Genomic DNA, 18,069 nt, shown 5'->3' with positions numbered 1-18,069 from the left:
GTTTAGCACGGTTGTAAGCATGTTGCACATAACATAAATGTTTGTCCCAAAGCTTGGGATGCTTGCTGCAATAACCCCTGAGCAACTGGATCATTGTCCTGTTGACTACCTCTATTTGGCCATCTATTGTGGATGAAAGGTTGTGCCCTTCTTCAGTCTAGTGTCCATCAATTGCCACAAACTCAACCAAAACTTCCCAACAAATCAGGAGTCTCGATTAGATACTATGGAAGTGGGTAACCCAAAATGTACCTAGACATGCTGAAAGAACAATTTCGTTGTTTTTTCAGCTGTAATCTACTTATTACAAATTATTAAAATACACATTTTGTTGAACCTGACCACAATAACATATAAATAGTCATGACCTTTTCTAGATTTCGGCAATCCCCCAACAAAGTCCATGGAAAAAATTTCCCAAGGACAAGAAGGAACTGAAAGTGGAGTGTACAAGCCTAGTTTTCTATTGCTGGGCTTGCTTTTGGCACACATGGTATACCCTCTTACATATCTAGAAACTGTTTCATGCATTTTTGGCCAATAGCAGTATCTTTGCAGTTGTGCAACTGTTTTACTTACACCAAAATGACCTGATATCAGAGAAGTATGTGCCTCCCTAATTATGTTAACTCTTTCAATTTGTGGGATGCATAGCTTTCCCAAATGATACAAGAGTTGGTCCTTAACATAGTAATCCAATTCTTCTACCTTTTTTCCATTACTTAAATCTGCATATACATCTTTAAAGTCTATATCTTGAGCATGCTGTTCAATGTAGCTTTCATGCATTACTGAGTTATTCTTAAGTATAGTATATGCATTTATAATTGGTCTGGATACAATATTTGCAAATTTATTGTGTATGCCCTTTTTATATCTAATGACTAAATGAAACTATTGTAGGAAACCCATCCACCTATAGTGTCTTGATTGTTGCAGTTTAGTTTGTGAGTGCAAATACTGAAGTGGCTGATGATCAGTATGTATGATTGTTTCTTTGCCCATTAAGTAATGTTTCCACTTTTTCACACTCTGGACTAATGCATACAATTCTTTATCATATGTAGGGTAATTAACTACTGTAGAATTAAAAGTCTCAAAATGGTAGCATATGGGTTTACCATGTTGCGTCAACACTGCTCCCATGGCATAGTCACTGGGATTTGTTTCGATCTCAAATGGTTGTTGAAGATTTGGCAATGCTAGTATTAGTGTTGTACTAATTTTTTCTTTCAAGGTGTTGAAGGCTTTCTGCTATTTGCCTCCCCACTAAAACACCTTGTTCAATCCTGTTAAAGCATGTAAGGGAGCTGCAATTAAGGAAAAGTTAGCAATAAACTTTCTCCAATATTGTGCTGCTCCTAGGAAGCTTCTAACTTTTGTAGCAGACTTGGGTTTAAGCCAGTTTACAATGACTGCAACCTTAGAGGGATCTATCTTCAATTCACCACCCCCTACAATATGACCCAAATAATTCAAATATGTTTTTCCAAATTCACATTTTGATAATTTAACATAGAGATTTTCCAATTCACCACCCCCTACAATATGACCCAAATAATTCAAAGATGTTTCGCCAAATTCACATTTTGATAATTTAACATAGAGATTTTCTTTTTTCAAAACATCCAGAGTCTGCTTTACATGCTTTAAATGTTGTTCCCATGTTTTATTGAATACAGGAATGTCATCTAGATATACAATTACAAAATCATCAGTAAAAGGCCTGAGTACATCATTCATAACTCTCATGAAAGTGGCAGGAGCATTAGTTAAGCCAAAAGGCATAACTAGCCATTCATACATCCCTTGCTTTGTTTTGAAAGTAGTGTTCCATGCATCTTGCTCTGCTACTCTAACCTAATGGTAACCACTATGCAAGTCCAACTTGGAAAAGTAAACAACCTCTTTCAGCTGATCCAATAGATCATCAATGCGAGGAAGGGGATAACGATTCTTGATCATTATTTTTATTCAGTGCTCTATAGTCAATGCACATCCTCCACAGACCATCCTTCTTTCTCCACTATTGGAGACCCGCATGGCGATGTGCTTGGTCTTATGAACCCTTTTTTGAGCAGCTCTTGTACCTGCTTCTTGATTTTTGCATTCTCTAAAGCGGATAATCAGTACATTCCGATGTTAGGCAATGGAGCATCTTGCTGCAAATGAATATCATGTACAATTTCCCTTTTTGGTGGTAGACCTTTAGGTTCTTGAAATAAGATATCATATTCTGAAACAACTCTTTCTAAATTAGCTTTCTGTTTAACATCACAACCCTCAAATACATTGGTTTTATCAAGTCTCTTTTCCTTTACAACCATTAGTAAAAATTGCTTGGATGAATTTACAATCCTTTTCATCTGCCCTGAGTTTATGAGAGTATAATTATCTTTGAGTTTGTGAGCTCTTACAATATATTCTATTCCATCTTTGGTTAGTTGTTACTTATTTTCTGCTCTATAGAAAATGGCTTTTCTATCATACAAGTAAGGACTTCCTAAAACAATTCCACATATATCCAAGGGAATTACATCTAACTCAACCTCATCTACAAATGCTGAACCAATGGCAAACCTAAGTTTACATTGTCTAGTCACTTGTAGCTTTGCTTTATCACATACCCAACCTAATGGATATGGCTTCTTGTGAGGTGTGGTTAGTAATCCCAGCTTCTTTACAATTGCTTCAGAAATTAAGTTTACTTGTGAGCCACTATCAAACAAAGTATCAATCTTTTGATGCTTGGAAATAACTCTAATATGAAAAAGCTCATGTCTTTTCCTCTCATTTTCTTCACTATCAATAGTTTGTGCAGAATTACTAGTAGATGCTTCAGAATTTTTATCTTTTATACCTGTGGCTGCGATTGTTATTTCATCACCTGAGTCTGACCCCAAATCCTTTTGTACAGCAACAGAAGCCTTCTTCTTCTTGCCATCGAACTTCTTGGGTTTCAGCTCCGAATGCAAAGACCAGCAATGTTCATCATCATGTCCATCCTTATTGCAGTGAGAGCATGAAGGTTTGGCCTTTTGTACAGCATTGCCTTCCTCTCTTTCCATTTCTGCTTCCTATTTTCCTTGTTCTTGCTTGCAGTGGGTTTTGATGATCCCCTAATCTCTGGGTTCACATTCTTGCCTCTAGCCTCTAGATGGGTAACCTGAACAGATACCTCATCTATGCTAGTAGGGTTAAACATGAGAATGGTGTGCCTCAAATAGCTGTGTAGACCACCTATATACTTCAGCAAAGTTTCAGGTGAGTCTAAAGATATGCCTAGAATCAAAGCCCTTTTTCTAAATTCTTGGGTGTAGCTTTGTACACTTTGCCCCTTTAACTAGCGAAGAGTTTGCCAATTCATCATAGCTTGCTACATATAAGTTAGTGGATAGAATTGTTTTTTAATTGCAGAAACAAATTCACTCCAGACAGAAAGACTTTTACCATGCTTCTTCAAGTCAGCTTGTGTCTTGTGTTCCCACCATACCAAGGCAGTTCCTCCAAGGTGTAGGCTAGCCAGCTGAATTTTATTCCTGTCTGAATCAATATTCTGCACCCTACAATACACATAAATCTGTCTAATCCAGTTATCTAACTTCTCTGAATTTAATTCTCCATCATATATTGGAAAATCAAATTTAACATCTAATTTAATCAAAGATGTTTTCTTCCTTTTATTTTCAGGGCTATCAGGAGGCGTGGATAGAGGAGCCTCTTTTCCTTTCCCTTTGCCTTCAGAATGGCAATCTAGAAGAGATTCTTCTGTTCCTTTGTCTTTTTTGGAGGTTGAAGAATCTTCACCTCTACCTTTCTTAAATTCTCGGTACATCTCTTCTACCATGGCTCTCATGGTCATGAAACTATCCATGAACTAAGAGTCTGATTCCAAGGGATTTTCTTCTACCATTTTCCTCCTAGAATAGACTCTACCAATTTCTGGGTTAGCTTCAATCAGTTCTCCTTCTCCTAATTTTAGCTTTGACCTAGTTATCATTCACCAATCCAGCACAAGCTTGTCTAACCTTAGCAACCTAAAGCTCCGATACCACTTGATCTGATAATGAGATCTAAGACAAATAATAAGGTATTATAGACTCATGTGCATGGATTTGCCTATGTTATTTTATGCAATGGATCGATCAGATTGCGAAATACACAGAAAATGAAGCAGTAAACAAAAACATAATAGACAACACACAACAAAGCGAATTTAATGAGGAGTTCACCCAATACTCCTGGTCCAGCCTTCAGTGGTGGCCTCTCTATTATGTTTTCAAGCAGAGTTTTTACAACAGTATGAGCTCACATGGAGACTCAATACACAACAAATATAACAGTAAGAGTTTACTTGAACCTCTCAAGCTTTCTCTGAGTACACAGACTCTCTAATCACTCTCTGTCTCTGTCTTAGCTCTGTCTCGGCACTGCTTTCAATACTACTTCCTTTGTTTGCTCTTTGTCTATGGCTTTAAAGCAAATTTGGGCTGCCTGTTCATTTCTCCTTCTCGGCTTTCTGTCTCCCCGGCCTCTGTCCGCTCGAATCCCTCTTCTAGCGTTACACAATCATTGCATAACGCCTAAAGGGGAGGTGGCCACCTATTCTGCAACGTAAGAGTGCCTCGGGCCCTTGAAATCCTTCGGAATCCCAAACGCGGTCGTTTTCTACTAACACAGGAAAATGCATTCATGACTGTGAAATTCTGCCAAAACACAGTTCATTTCGGACTTCAAAAGTCCTTAAATATGGTCTATTCCTCTATCGGGTCCATCCTCAATCACTATCGCAAGTCGCTTTGGCCTTGCTCCAAGGTTCCCCTTTGTATTTTAGAAATACGTTAAAACTATGAAAATGCATTAGAAATGGCTTTTCTCCGGACTTGAAACAATATATAATAGCCTTAAGGAACCCTTTCAGGTCTGGCTTATCGCATCGGCGCTTCACCCCATGTATTTCGTTTAATGAACGAAATACGCAAAATACATTAAAAATGCCTTTTTTGCGGATCTCAAATCTTATGAAATAATATTTATAAATCCGTCGAGTCTGGTTCATCAGATCGCAGATGTGTATGTTTATAGGCCCACTCCTCTATGTAGCCCCGATTGCGATATCACGATGCGATTGATCACAATTGCACATCGCGATAACCCCGGGCCGTTGTAAGCGCTCTTGTAATCTTCGATAGCGATCCTGCGATGCAACATGGGCTGTCGATCTGCGCGCTTGATCGACGGTCCTAGTTAACTTCGTCGGTCGTTGTTGCAAGTGTTATGTAGTCTGCGCCGATATCCACTGATTGCCACCGCCGATTGTGATTCACCGATCAGATCTGGACCATTGATCGATCAGATCTGACGGCTACTGTGCATTCACTTGTTCAAACCTCCAATACTCTGTTTTTTTCTATTTTCACGTGTTTTTGGCCTCCCGATAGTGTTTTTCCGCTATACTAAGGGTTCTTCATACATGATTATTTTGATCTTTGGCATGATTTTAAGAGATTTCAAGACTTAGAGAGTGTTCTTGGATCCATTTGGATCATATAGAGGGTTTGCATTATTAAGCAAATTTCCTGAATACAACTAGGGTGCCAAATATGGCTCACCCAACAGAGAATATCCTTGGCAGTATGTTAAGTTATGGTATGTTCTATGCTTATAACAGTTTACTTCTTTTTCTTATTATATTCCACAGATTAGCAATCACATGTACATAAAGTAAAGTGCAGATAGAACATTAAACGATCGACAGAAAACAAGCCAAGACAAGAGACACAAGATGTGGCGGCTAGCCAGGGACAAACCCCACAATGTGTGGGGAAACCCTTTGATCAAATATTCTTTTATCTTCAATAATTCAGCAGAGAGAAATAGTACAATAAATCTGATTTATATCAACAGTAGCAAACCCTAGATCAGTATCATCAGCATTAGTGGCTTCATCATCAAACTAGGGCAGACGATATCTCACAAACCGACCATCGAATCAGCATGATTCCACCACCAAAAGTTGTGGCTTCCAGAGGAGGTTCAGATGAACCTACAACGTAGTTCAGATGAGGAGATCTTCTAGGCCACGCAAGTCAATCTTTACTTCTGCAGTTGCAGCTTCAGTTTCAGCAGTTTCCGGCTTCAAAATAGGGCAGTCGATATCTTGCAAATCGTTCGTCAGATTGACTTCATTCCACCACCAAAAGTTGCGGCTTTCAGTGGAGGTTCAGATGAACCTACAGCGCAGTTCAGATGAGGAGATCTTCTAGGCCACGCAGGTCAATCTTTACTTCTATAGTTGCAGCTTCAGTTTCAGCAGTTTCCAACTTCAAACTAGGCCAATCGATATCTTGCAAACCGTTCGTCGGATTGACTTCATTCCACCACCAAAAGTGCGTTAATTAAAATGAGGGTGAAACTTCCAGAAGAAGACGAGGATCAAGTCAATATGATTTGGGTCATTGATTAGAATCTAATCTGGGTTGTTGATTGCTCAACTAGAGGATTATAGAAGGACTTCAATGGGCATTTGGAAATCACACCAGGCAGATACTCAGTTACCCAAGCAAGATCGATTTTCTCACTGGTCGCAGTTCGGTAAGAGAAAATCGAATCAAAGAGAGAGTTGCAGGTGAGAAGGAGAGAGGGCATCAACATCAGTCGGGAGTGCAAGAGCAGAAAGAAGATGCAGAGCAAAGGAGAGGCAACTCAAAGGCTGTGACGCTGGGACTGCGCAGTCCCTGCGCAGAAGTTGATGCAGTGAGACGCAGAGGGGGAAGCAGGTCCTCTCTAGAGTCAGAATCTCGCCGAGAAGCGTGAGAATATTGTCTGTAAAATTTATCACAAAAATTCCTCTTCTATTATTCTAGTTGTATCTTGTACATGAGATTTTTGCAGAAGATCAATAAAGAAACCCTCATTTGCTGCACCAATTTTCCCACATTGGGTTTTTCCAGGGACAACTATCCAAAAATAACTTTGTCATTGTGATTATACTTGTGCTTGTATTTTTCCTTGCATTTACTTTCAACAATATTTTAATTATGAAGGTTGCAGTAGAATTTATTTCGATATTTGTTGTAGAAACACTTTGAATAACTTATTTCTGAATTAATAAGTAGAAGAAATAATATTAATCACTGCAGTTGGATTTCTATTCAGAAATTTTCACACAGAGAGCTACAAAGACTGGGTAGGGTCCTTGAGGAGTCCACCTCATGGATCATTACTTGGCTACGAGCCCACAATATTCAGTAGCAGTATGGATCAGTGTCAAAGGTGCAGTTAGAATTCCATAAAGACAGTTGTAGACTAGTTGTAGTCAGATGTTGGAGAGCGCAATGCAGAGTTAGCAGTAGTGCAGAGTCAGCAGCAACGCAGATTATTCGGAGACAGTGCAGAGGCTAGTAGCAATCAGAACTTGGGAGAAAAATATATCATACTGAACACAGTTGATTCACTATTTTGGATGCTTTTCAATTGCAGCAACAACAAAGTTGGAGTGCAGATGTAGTGTTGGCAATAGTACAGCAGGGTCAGCAGTAGCACAGATGCAGCATTAGAGTTGCGCAGTGGTTGGTGGGCAGTGGCAGGCAATCATAGTAGCCAGACATCAGCAACGTGACAGGAGGTGATACAGAGATAGGGTATTGTGGTAGGATGTGCAGCACCAGAACACATTCATCGCTAAGATGGAGTATTAGTTTTTGTAGCATCAGATGTGTTCTAGCCACGAAATTTGGTGGACAGGCTAGAATACATGAGATCTCCAAAAAACATAAATCGTTTCTAGAAATTCCACCTAGAGATGGCTTAATTAGATTATTAGCCAATTTTTAAATATTTCGTAAGTCTAAACTTAGGGAATATGGCTAATTAGTCAGAATTAATTAAGTTAGGGTGAGAATTCTCTAGAAGCTCACACGAATCGATCCAGAAATGATCTGATCCATCAGTTAAGATTTAATCTTGGTCATTGGAGTCCCAACAGGAGGATATAAGAAGGGATTGATGTGGTGATGGAGGATGCACCAAAATCACTTGGAGAATTCGATTTTCTAGATTAGCAATAGTCAGTTGCCAGAGAGTTCGAGCTTCAGTGAGGCAACAAAGATAGTGAGGGGCAGAGATAGTGAGGGGTAGAGAAAGTGATCCGGATGAAGTTTTCTAGATCCGGAGAGGCAGAAGCAAGAGGGCTGAGTTATTCCAGTGAGGCAACGCAGAGGACTGTGTAGTTGCTTTAGAAAGGCAGTTCAATTTATTGGAGAAAAATTCGTTCTCAGTTCCAAAGGTCAGGCAGAGGGTCTAGAGTGCCACAGAGGAGATTTCCTCAATAGAGACAGGCAGAACGACTTCATCAAAGGTAGGTTGGAGGCTTGACGTCATAGGGTCTGCAGAACAACACAAAGGCAAACACAGAGGGTCTAGGAGGTTGAGTTTTCTTAAGGAAGTTGTGTCGGGATTGCTTGTGGAAGAAGGGTAATTCCCTTAAAATAATTTTGCCCAGATTTTCTTGCTGTTTGGATTGTCAGTTCAGCATCCAAAGATTGTACTTAGATTTTCACTATTGCATAATAATAAAACCCTCGTTGTTGCACCGGTTTTACCAGATTGGGTTTTTTCGGGTACAATTGTCCAAAAATAACAGTGTCAATTTATTGTGTGTGCTAGTATTTTCTCAGTTTCTAGCGCTATTATTTCTGCTGTATTTTATTTGTGAAAGTTGCAGTGTGATTTATTTGATATTCGTCATAGTAGATAAATTGTTAAATACTTAACAATTAGAAAAATAAATTCCAGTTGCTGTAATAGGATTTCAGTTTTGAAATTTTCACAAAATTTCCCTCAAAACAGCTTCAAAACTACATTATGTGGGGTCTGTCGCTGCCCTGGCAATAAACCGGCTGGTTAGACCAAAAAAATAACTGAGGCTTCTTAGATAACCAGGTTTTTCGACCAGTTTGATGGCCTAGGCTAATGAACCGGCCGGTTTGACTGCTTTACAGTTCGAACTGGCCGGTTTTGAATACACAACCAAGACCCTTCTCTCTTCCAAGCTATCCCATAATCCATGCCAAAATGCCCAAATATAAACAAGCATAACCACCCAAATGCAAAATGAACAAAGTACCTTTTGATCAAAAGCCCACCTTCCAACATTTGCTCTTGGTAAATGGGCAAAGAGACATATGATTGATGCAGGTGGCGGAGATATGAATGCCATGTCACATTGGCTACAAGGTGGCTCTCAGGGGCTGCAGGATGGAAGAGATGAATAGAAGAAAAAATTCTGCTAGGGGCCACCCACTTTTGGTGATAACACAGCCTAAACAATATTCAAAGTCTCTGAAGTTTGAACACAAAAAAGTCTTATCATTGCCTGGGACAAGTCCCACGAAGAGTACAATGTGGTTCATTAGATCAATTGTAAAGCAATGTAGTAGGATTTTCTGAGTTTTGACAACAATTACAGTCATTGCTTTTCCCATGGACATGCCTTGCAATGTTTGAAAAGGTTATACAAAACAGATTCCACACAGTATCCAGCAAGTTGAACTCAAGCTCAACTTTGACCTGTCTGCATAGAAAAAGAAGGAAATCTAACCTGCATTGCAATCATTAAGCCTTGCTCACTGTTAACTCTCCATTGATTTAATATTTTCCCTGTTTACCTCAACAATGTCCATTAATCATTAATGAAATAACACGTTTACACTGGCTATCAAATTAGAAGTCAATCTAAATGATTATCAAGTTACCTGAAGTTGAAATGCTCTCTTCCTATCCGCTTGAAGAAAACCTCTTGTTGTATGCAGTTCCTGTAGGGGAAGTGTCACAGGTTAGAAAGAAAATGCTTCTAAAGAGTCATGGAAAAAGATTTCATTATTTTTCTAATGGAATCATAGTTTCCCATACCTTTTGAGTATCTTCCAGAACTGCCTTGAGAAATGCCAGATCATGTTCAAGCCTAACATTTTCAGCATGAACAATATTTGATAGATTGCTTGCCTCTTCCTGTGCAAGTTCAGCGGCTAATGCCTTCTCTTTCCAAAATTCAATTTCCCTAATTGCTTCCACAAGTGTCACCTTATAATTCTGCCTACCTTTCATGGAAGCAGAAAGACTTTCTTCTGCCATTTGTCTATCTATTGCTGCAGGAGACAATTTATCTCTGGCAATATCATCCTTCTTCAATGTAGGTGCCAGCTTTATTTCATTCTGATCTGCTAGATCTGACATTGATTCCACTCCATTCCCTACACTTATTGCGCTGATTACTCCATCATTACACTCTAAAGAAAAATCATCAGTTCCTGATCTTTTACATAACTCACTCCTGTTGCTAGGTAAAACCTCTCCTGAAAGTTGGCCACATTTGCCAGAAGGGCAAGGAACTTCCAAACCTTCGCCATTTTGACATGAGACCTGCCAAACTGTCTTCTTCTTTCGTGTCTGTCTTCTTTCGTCCTCCTTTCTTTGCATGCTTGCTAAATTTTCCAATTCAGAAGAAACCTGAGAGCAAGCAACAGGACCTGATAGTACCTCACTTGTAAGTCTGGAGCCTTCCACCCTCTCGAAATATTTGCTAGACTGGCACATCAAAATACGAGGAATATAATGATTCAAAAATTTGATGCTGAAAAAATATTATTGAAAATATGCCAATCAACTAAAAAATAGCTCATTGTGTAGTCATGAAAACTATTTAACTAAGAAGCTAAGAATTAATATGAAAACCAAATGAAACAATAAGATAAAATAAATGTTCTCTTTCAGCTATCACTGAAACATCCTTCCCAACCCAAATATAAGCACTAACAGCTTGCCAGACAGCCAACTTCTGACAAAGATAGTACTCACAGAATTGAAGTTAAAGTATTAATACTTAACCACTTAGTTGTGGACATGATAATTTTAATAATGACCAAGAAATACGTCAACAGGGCTATAGAGTACAACCAGTGCCAGTAGATTACGGGAGTGTCCAGAACACTCCTAGATGCTAGAAAGCTAACAAAAAGAAAAAATTTAATTGACCACAAAAGAGAGAGTAGCTAGATCTTGGTACAGAAAAGGAGTAAAACACTAAGAGGCCCAAGCTCAACATCAGTGTCATAACTAGAAATACAAGTAGAGGAAGATGAGAGACGAGGTGTCCTCGTCTCCATCTATCATTGTGAAGGAAGCAACAGAAAGACTTATGACATCCTCCAGAGAGTACCCAGGACTAATGTTATCAAAACTGGACAGGACCAGATGACCCCAAAAACCTGAAATGGACCAGAACCAAAAAAAACTAAAAAAAAATAGGACTGGTGGGCCCCAAAACCATGAACCGGGCTGGAACCAGAAAAAATAGATGGACCAAAAAACCAGTTAACCAAAAAACACACAAAATATTCAATTCTTGAAAAAAACATATATATTCAAGTGCATCCATATGAATCCAAATCATTATACACAAATATGCAAAGTTTCACGTGTATATACTATATAGCAAAGGTGAATATAACCAAAGTAGAACCAAGTGCAATCCATCTCTGAACCAAAATATATCAACAAAAGAGGTTCTAAATTATCTCTAGGGTCCAAAAACAACATGCTAGAACAAATAACTACATATCATCAAAAGTATTGCCTCTGTCGGGATCCTCAATACCAGTGTCACTCTCTAAACATTAAAATAAAACATAAAAAAACTTAACATGCCTAATCAATGATTTTGTTTGAGTGAAGGGTACATTTTTACTAGTGTCATGACAGAAGAGAACAACAAGCAATACCACCAACATCAAGGTACATATAGGGCTTGGAGCTGCTGATTTATGCCAGTTCCATACCCTTATACATGACAAAAGCCAATGGAAACATTGCAATCATGCCAATCCTGAAATCCTAAAAATTGTTAACTCTGCTGAATTCTGAATGGGATCTAAAATTCAACTATCTCCCTATGAAATCCCATGAGGTTGGGACCACTCCCAAATATCCTAAAGAAATTAATGACAATGTTGAAATTTTAAGTAAAAGGATATGGAGACAGTAGAGTTTCAGTTAAAAGACAAAAAATCCAAAATTGGCACCTTTCATTCAAATGCAATTGCAAAAGATCCTGGCAACCAATATTATTGCCCCCATGAAACATCCAACCTATGTGCCTAATATTGTAGTTGTAAGGTATAAAAACAAAGCGATAAGCTTACGTGTCGATGTTAGAAATCTGAATGTGCTTTGTTTAAAAAAATAATTATCCACCAATGGAACTTTTATTACAAAGGATCATGAAATAAGGGAAGATGGATTTTCAGGCTATATCTTGTTAGTTTGTGTAGCTCGGACAAGTGTTCTAGTCTCAAGTGGTCTCTATGAGGCTAGGAACACAAATTGATTAATTATCTCCAAGTGCAGTATATTTTATGAAGGGAAAATGTTTTAATTAGATTTATTAACCAGTTTTAATTATTTTCACAAGTCTAACTTAGGGAAATGTGTTAATTAATCAGCATTAATTAAGAAAACTCGATTTCTCTCTAGTCACTTCTAGAAAAGTGACTTGAATCGGTCAAGATGATCTTAGCCATCTATTGTGATTAGATAATGGTCGTGTTGAAATTTCTAAGTATTACCTGTTAGAAATTTTATCTATATTCTTTGTTTTATTTCGCCTACTTGTTTAATTACTAACAAGTTATTTAACCATAAAAACATTGAAATAGACACAATACAGTCTCAACCATCTACAGATCAACAGCTGAAAGAAATTAATGGCAGAAGTGTCCTCAGACACAATTTTATTAATCAAAAAAGAAATTACATAATAATTTTGCAAGAGTTTACACACACACTCCAACACTCTTGCAATCAGGCGAATGAAACACAATTTTATTAATCAGAAAAGAAATTACATAATAATTTTGCAAGAGTTTACACACACACTCCAACACTCTTGCAATCAGGCGAATGAACTATATATAAGCTTAATTTCCTAACCTATTCTAGTTATGGACTACTTATTAAATTAACAAGTATCCATTTACAATAAATGCAATTCTAACCAATCTACTAACTCTACTCCTAAATTGGAGCCTAAGATACGACGTTATTCTAGATGTCATATCTTTTACAACAATATTCTATTTCTAAGTGTCTCCAATATTTAATTAAATATTCTAAATAAATAAATATTCTATCCTAACTTTGTGAACTATGAATTTTGTATTTTGGATCATTTAACATTCCCCCCTATGATCCAAAGATACATTACAACAAATACCAAGTTCATCTCTGAACTTAGTAAATTTGATCTTGCCAAGTGGTTTTGTGAAAATATCGGAGACCTGATCTTCTGAAGGACAATAAATTGGCTTGATGACGTCCTTGGCAATGACCGATCTAATGTGATGATATTTGGTGTCCACATGTTTTGTTTTGGAATGAAAAACTGGATTCTTGGCAAGCTTTATGGTTGACTGGCTGTTGATGAATAATGATGTAGCTTCTGCTTGAGGAATGCTCAAATCCTGCAAAACTTTGCGCAACCAAACTATTTCACACACTGCTTCCCATGCTGATATGTATTCTGCTTCGACTGAAGAAGTGGCCAATGTAGCTTGTTTCTTGCAACTCCAAGATACTGCAGCTGACCCCATGTGCATTAAATAACCGCAGGTTGATGCTCGATCATCAATACTGCCAACAAAGTCTGCATCTGAAAATCTGCCAACTACAAAGTTTTTAGTCTGTTTGTAAAGAAGACTAAAATCTTTTGTTCCTTGGATATATCATAGAACCCTTTTGGCTGCATTCCAGTGGTTGTCTCGTGGTTCCTGCATAAAGCATGAAAGAATACTAACTGCATAAGATAGATCTAGTCGAGTCGTTGTCAGATAAATCAGGCTGCCAATCAACTGTCTATAACTAGTGTTGTCCACCTTTCCCCCCTTCAAATTTTGAAGGATTCAAGTTTTTTTATATGCGGGTAAGAACTAGCTTGCAATCCTGCATTCCAAATCGTTGAAGAACTTTTGCTACATACTTACTCTGAGAAATGAAAATATGATGTGGACGTTGGAATACTTCAACTCCAAGATAGTAGTGAAGTAGTCCCAAATTTGTCATCTTAAATCCTGCATGTAACTCCTTTTTCACCTGTATAATATGATCATCATTGTTTCTAGTAATGATCAAATCATCTACATACATAACAAGAATCACCATATTTTTACCCTATTGACGTACATACAAAGTATCATCAGATTCACTTCGTTGAAAGCCAACTTTCCAAAGGTATTCATCCATTTTGGCATACCAAGCTCGTGGAGCTTGTTTTAACCCATATAAAGCCTTAATCAGTTTACAGACTTTATGTTCTTGCCCTTCAATTTCAAAACCTGGCAGTTGTGTCATATATACATCTTCCTGTAAATCTTCATTGAGGAAAGCACTCTTTACATCCATCTAATGAACTTTCCATCCTTTTTGTGCTGCTAATGCGAGTGTTAAGTGGATGGTGTTCCATTTTGCTATAGGAGAAAAAGTTTCCTCATAATCAATGCCTTCCTATTGCGCAAAACCCTTAGCCACAAGTCTAGCTTTGTACTTGTCGTATTCTCCATTTTAGTTGTACTTAATTCTGTAAACCCATTTGCATCCTATGGGTTTAACACTTTGAGGACAATCAACAATTTTCCAAGTATTGTTGTCTTGAACTGCCTTATATTCTTCAACCATAGCTTGTTGCCATTCTTTATATTTTACTGCCTCTTTGTACGTGGAGGGTTCAGTAAAATCATTCGTGATCAAGGCAAAATTTCCTTCATTCCCGGTTGACCCTTTTGTTCCTTTTTTATTTTTCTCATCAAGCCTTACATCTTTCAAAAGTTGAACAACCCATTTTGGCAATTGATGTTCACTTGTTTGAGATTTTGAAAAGTCAGCATCATTATAAAGAGGATTAATGTAAAGAGAGGTACATTGATCGACTGTAGATTCTGGGGGCAAAGAATCATTGTCAGAAGAACTACTGCTACTAGGAGATTCTGATGAACTGCCAGAAGACCCAAACTATGTTGGTGAAGTAGATGGACTGGATGAATCATCTTCAGAGGATGGAAAATCAAGTTCATACCAATTTTGTGAATTTGGTTGACTTTGAATGTTTCCTTTCTTTTTATCTCCTTTTGTTTCCAATTTTTGAAGAAGATGTTCTATTTCTTCAGCACTCTTACTCTTAGTTTCATCAAAAATTACATCTCTGCTGACAATAAATTTCCCATTTGACAGAAGCATGTACCCTTTCTTCTCATCCAAATATCCAATCATTGTGCATTTCAAACTTTGTGAGTCAAGCTTAGCTCATTTTTCTTTTGGAACTAAGGCATAACACACGGAACCAAAAACTCTAAGGTGTTTAACTTTAGGTTGAAACCAAACCATGCTTCATACGGTGTAATATATTCCATCCAAAGAAGTAGTGGGAGACCTGTTCCTTAAGTAAACAGTTGTATGGATTGCTTCTGCCCAATAAATAGGACTTAACTTTTTAAAAGTTAACATAGATCTCGCCATTCCTAACAAAGTGCGATTCATTCTTTCTACTACTCCATTTTGTTGTGGAGTGTAGACATTTGTAAGATGTTGTTTGATCCCATTGTCTCTTCAATAACTTTGGAATTCATTTGAAGTGAATTCTCCTCCATTGTCAGTTCTAAGAGTGCCAATCTTTTCTTTGACTTCATTTTCAACAAGTTGACGAAAAGTTTTAAACTTTTCAAATGCCTCTGACTTATGCTTCAAGAAGTAAACCCATGTCATTCTGCTGAAATCATCAATAAAGAGTAAGAAATATTTGCAACCTCCTGAAAAGTTTAATAGCTTGCAAGGGTCCACAAATGTCACTATGTACTAATTGCAAACGCCTGTTTGCTCGCCATGAACTTGTCGGGAAAGTCTCTCGACTTTGTTTTCCATAAATGCAAGCTTCACATCTTGCATTTTCTTTCTTGAAGGTAGGAAGTCCCTTAACCATTCCTTGTTTTTGCAGTTGAGAGAGATTGTCAAAGTTTAGATGTTCATATCTCACATGTCATAATCTGGTAGGTGAAATGTTTGTGCTTGTTGCCCCTGCAAAATCAGAATTCCTTGGAATAACTGTTCCTTTCATTCGTAACAGTTTTCCATCTTCATATCCTGTCATCACTGTTTTCATATTCTGTTTGATTAAATTAATTTTAACTAGGCCATCCTCCAAATCCACTTGATGTCTAGCTTGTTGGATCAAGACTAAAGACAACAAATTCTTTTTAAAGGTGGGTACATACCATACATTTGAAATCAATCTTTCTCCAATGTTAGGAAGATAAACCTTAACAACACCTTTTCCATAAGGAGTATGTTTTGTATCATCAGCAAGAAAGATTGAACTAAGGTGGCATGGTTGGAAGTCCCAAAATAAGTCTTGTCGAAAAGTCATGTGTTGAGTTTCCCCTGTATCTAAAATCCATGCATCTTCATAATCACTTTTAAGAAAAGTGGAAACTAATGCTGCTGATTCTGAGCTTTGACTTGATGTGAAGACATATTTTGAACCATCATTGTCTTGATCAGTGGCAAATTGAGCTGTGTTTTGATGGAACTTTGTAATTTTATCAATGGAAGTTCTACAATCTTTTGCAAAATGGCCGCTCTGTTACATCTTCTACAGACAATTTGATTCAAGTCTCTGCCTCTTCCTTGATACTGTCCTTTGCCTCTGCTTTGACCTCTGCTTTGAGTTTGCCCTCTGCCTTGACTTTGACCTCTTCCTTGATTGTTTCCTCTACCTTGAAAGTTGCCTCTGTTTTGAAAGTTTCCTCTACCTTGACTGTTTCCTCTTCCTTGAAAGTTTCCTCTATTTTGGCTTCTTCCACGACCTTGTCCACTATGTGCTGCTGGATGTTGATTGAAATGTCCTCTTCCTCTAGAATTGTCAGTTGATGATTTACTTGTGCTGGCCTCTGTGAAGAAGACATCTTCCCCTTGTTTCTTCTTCCCAAAAGTTTTGTCATGTTGAGCCAACATCTCACTTAGCTCATCAAACTTTAATTTATCTAACTTTCTGGTCACTTGTAGAGTTTCCAAAAAATGCGTGTAAGAAGAAGGCAATCTAGCAATTAGAATTGTGGTCATGAAACTGTCATCTACTGTTGGAAATCCGGCTTTTACTATTTCTTTCTTAATATTTTAAAGCCTAGAGATATACTCAAGGACATCTCCTCCTTTAGTTAGTTTTTTTTTAAGCAACTTAAGTTGTAGATCAACCTTTTTTGATTCAGGTTGTGTATCAAATAGATCTTTGAAAGTACGCAAAGCAAACCATGCATCTAAGGCATTTTCAATATGAATATACATCTCATCATTAACTGAAGACTTTATAAGAGCTAGTGCCTTGACATTTTTAACTTCCCATTTTGCAAGTGAAGTTACATCTGTAGGTTTATTAGGCTTAATGTATCCATCACATATGTCTTGCAACAATTCATTATATATTAGAGTGCTTTCAATGAGACGTTTCCATATCTTGTATGATTTTACCCCTTCAAGCTTATCAGAATCAGAGAAATGATTAAGTAACTTCGACATTGTAGGTTTGAAGCTTTGCACCAAAAAGAATCAAGCACAAGAAAGAGATGAACAACACGTCACATGAAACATGCCACGCAAATTGGGGCTTGGCCTTGACCCTTGTATAGTTGTTGGAGAAGAAAAATGACTGAGCTTTGCACTTGGCTCTAGTCAATTTCTCTTAAGAATTTTACAATGAAATCTTTCAAAATTTGACTAATTTACAATCCTTGCAATGTTTTATGCAAAATGTACTCTAACTGTTGAAGTTTCTAAGTCTACCAGTTAGAAACCCTCCATGCACTTTACTGATTATTCCTACCTACTTGTTTTGTTACTTAACAAGTTATTTACAATGTAAATACTAAAATAAACACTATTGCATGCTCAACACATTACAGATCATCAACTGAAGGAACCATATACAAACACACAAAATGACACCATTATTTTTGGACCAATGTCCCCGAG

The 18,069-nt window shown here is 37.6% G+C and overlaps 1 protein-coding gene across 1 annotated transcript in view; it reads right to left on the bottom strand.

Annotated features, from left to right (window-relative positions):
* Positions 1 to 17,616, bottom strand: part of LOC149200505 (uncharacterized) — a 43,051-nt gene extending 25,435 nt beyond the window's left edge. The window contains exons 1-4 of the mRNA XM_089400963.1: positions 17,296 to 17,616; positions 10,781 to 10,837; positions 9,913 to 10,587; positions 9,756 to 9,815 (exon numbers count right to left, since the gene is read on the bottom strand). Coding sequence (XP_089257089.1) covers positions 9,756 to 9,815; positions 9,913 to 10,587; positions 10,781 to 10,837; positions 17,296 to 17,616 — 1,113 coding nt within the window. The remainder of the gene's footprint in view (positions 1 to 9,755; positions 9,816 to 9,912; positions 10,588 to 10,780; positions 10,838 to 17,295) is intronic.
* Positions 17,617 to 18,069: the final 453 nt, after the last annotated feature.

Source organism: Pinus tabuliformis, chromosome 2_1 (assembly GCF_031772625.1).
Source record: "Pinus tabuliformis cultivar Carrire ecotype Pingquan chromosome 2_1, CPIR1, whole genome shotgun sequence".
Lineage (NCBI taxonomy): Eukaryota > Viridiplantae > Streptophyta > Pinopsida > Pinales > Pinaceae > Pinus > Pinus tabuliformis.
The sequence above is the reverse complement of the archived record's forward strand: the minus strand, read 5'-3'. Positions and strand labels throughout refer to the sequence as shown.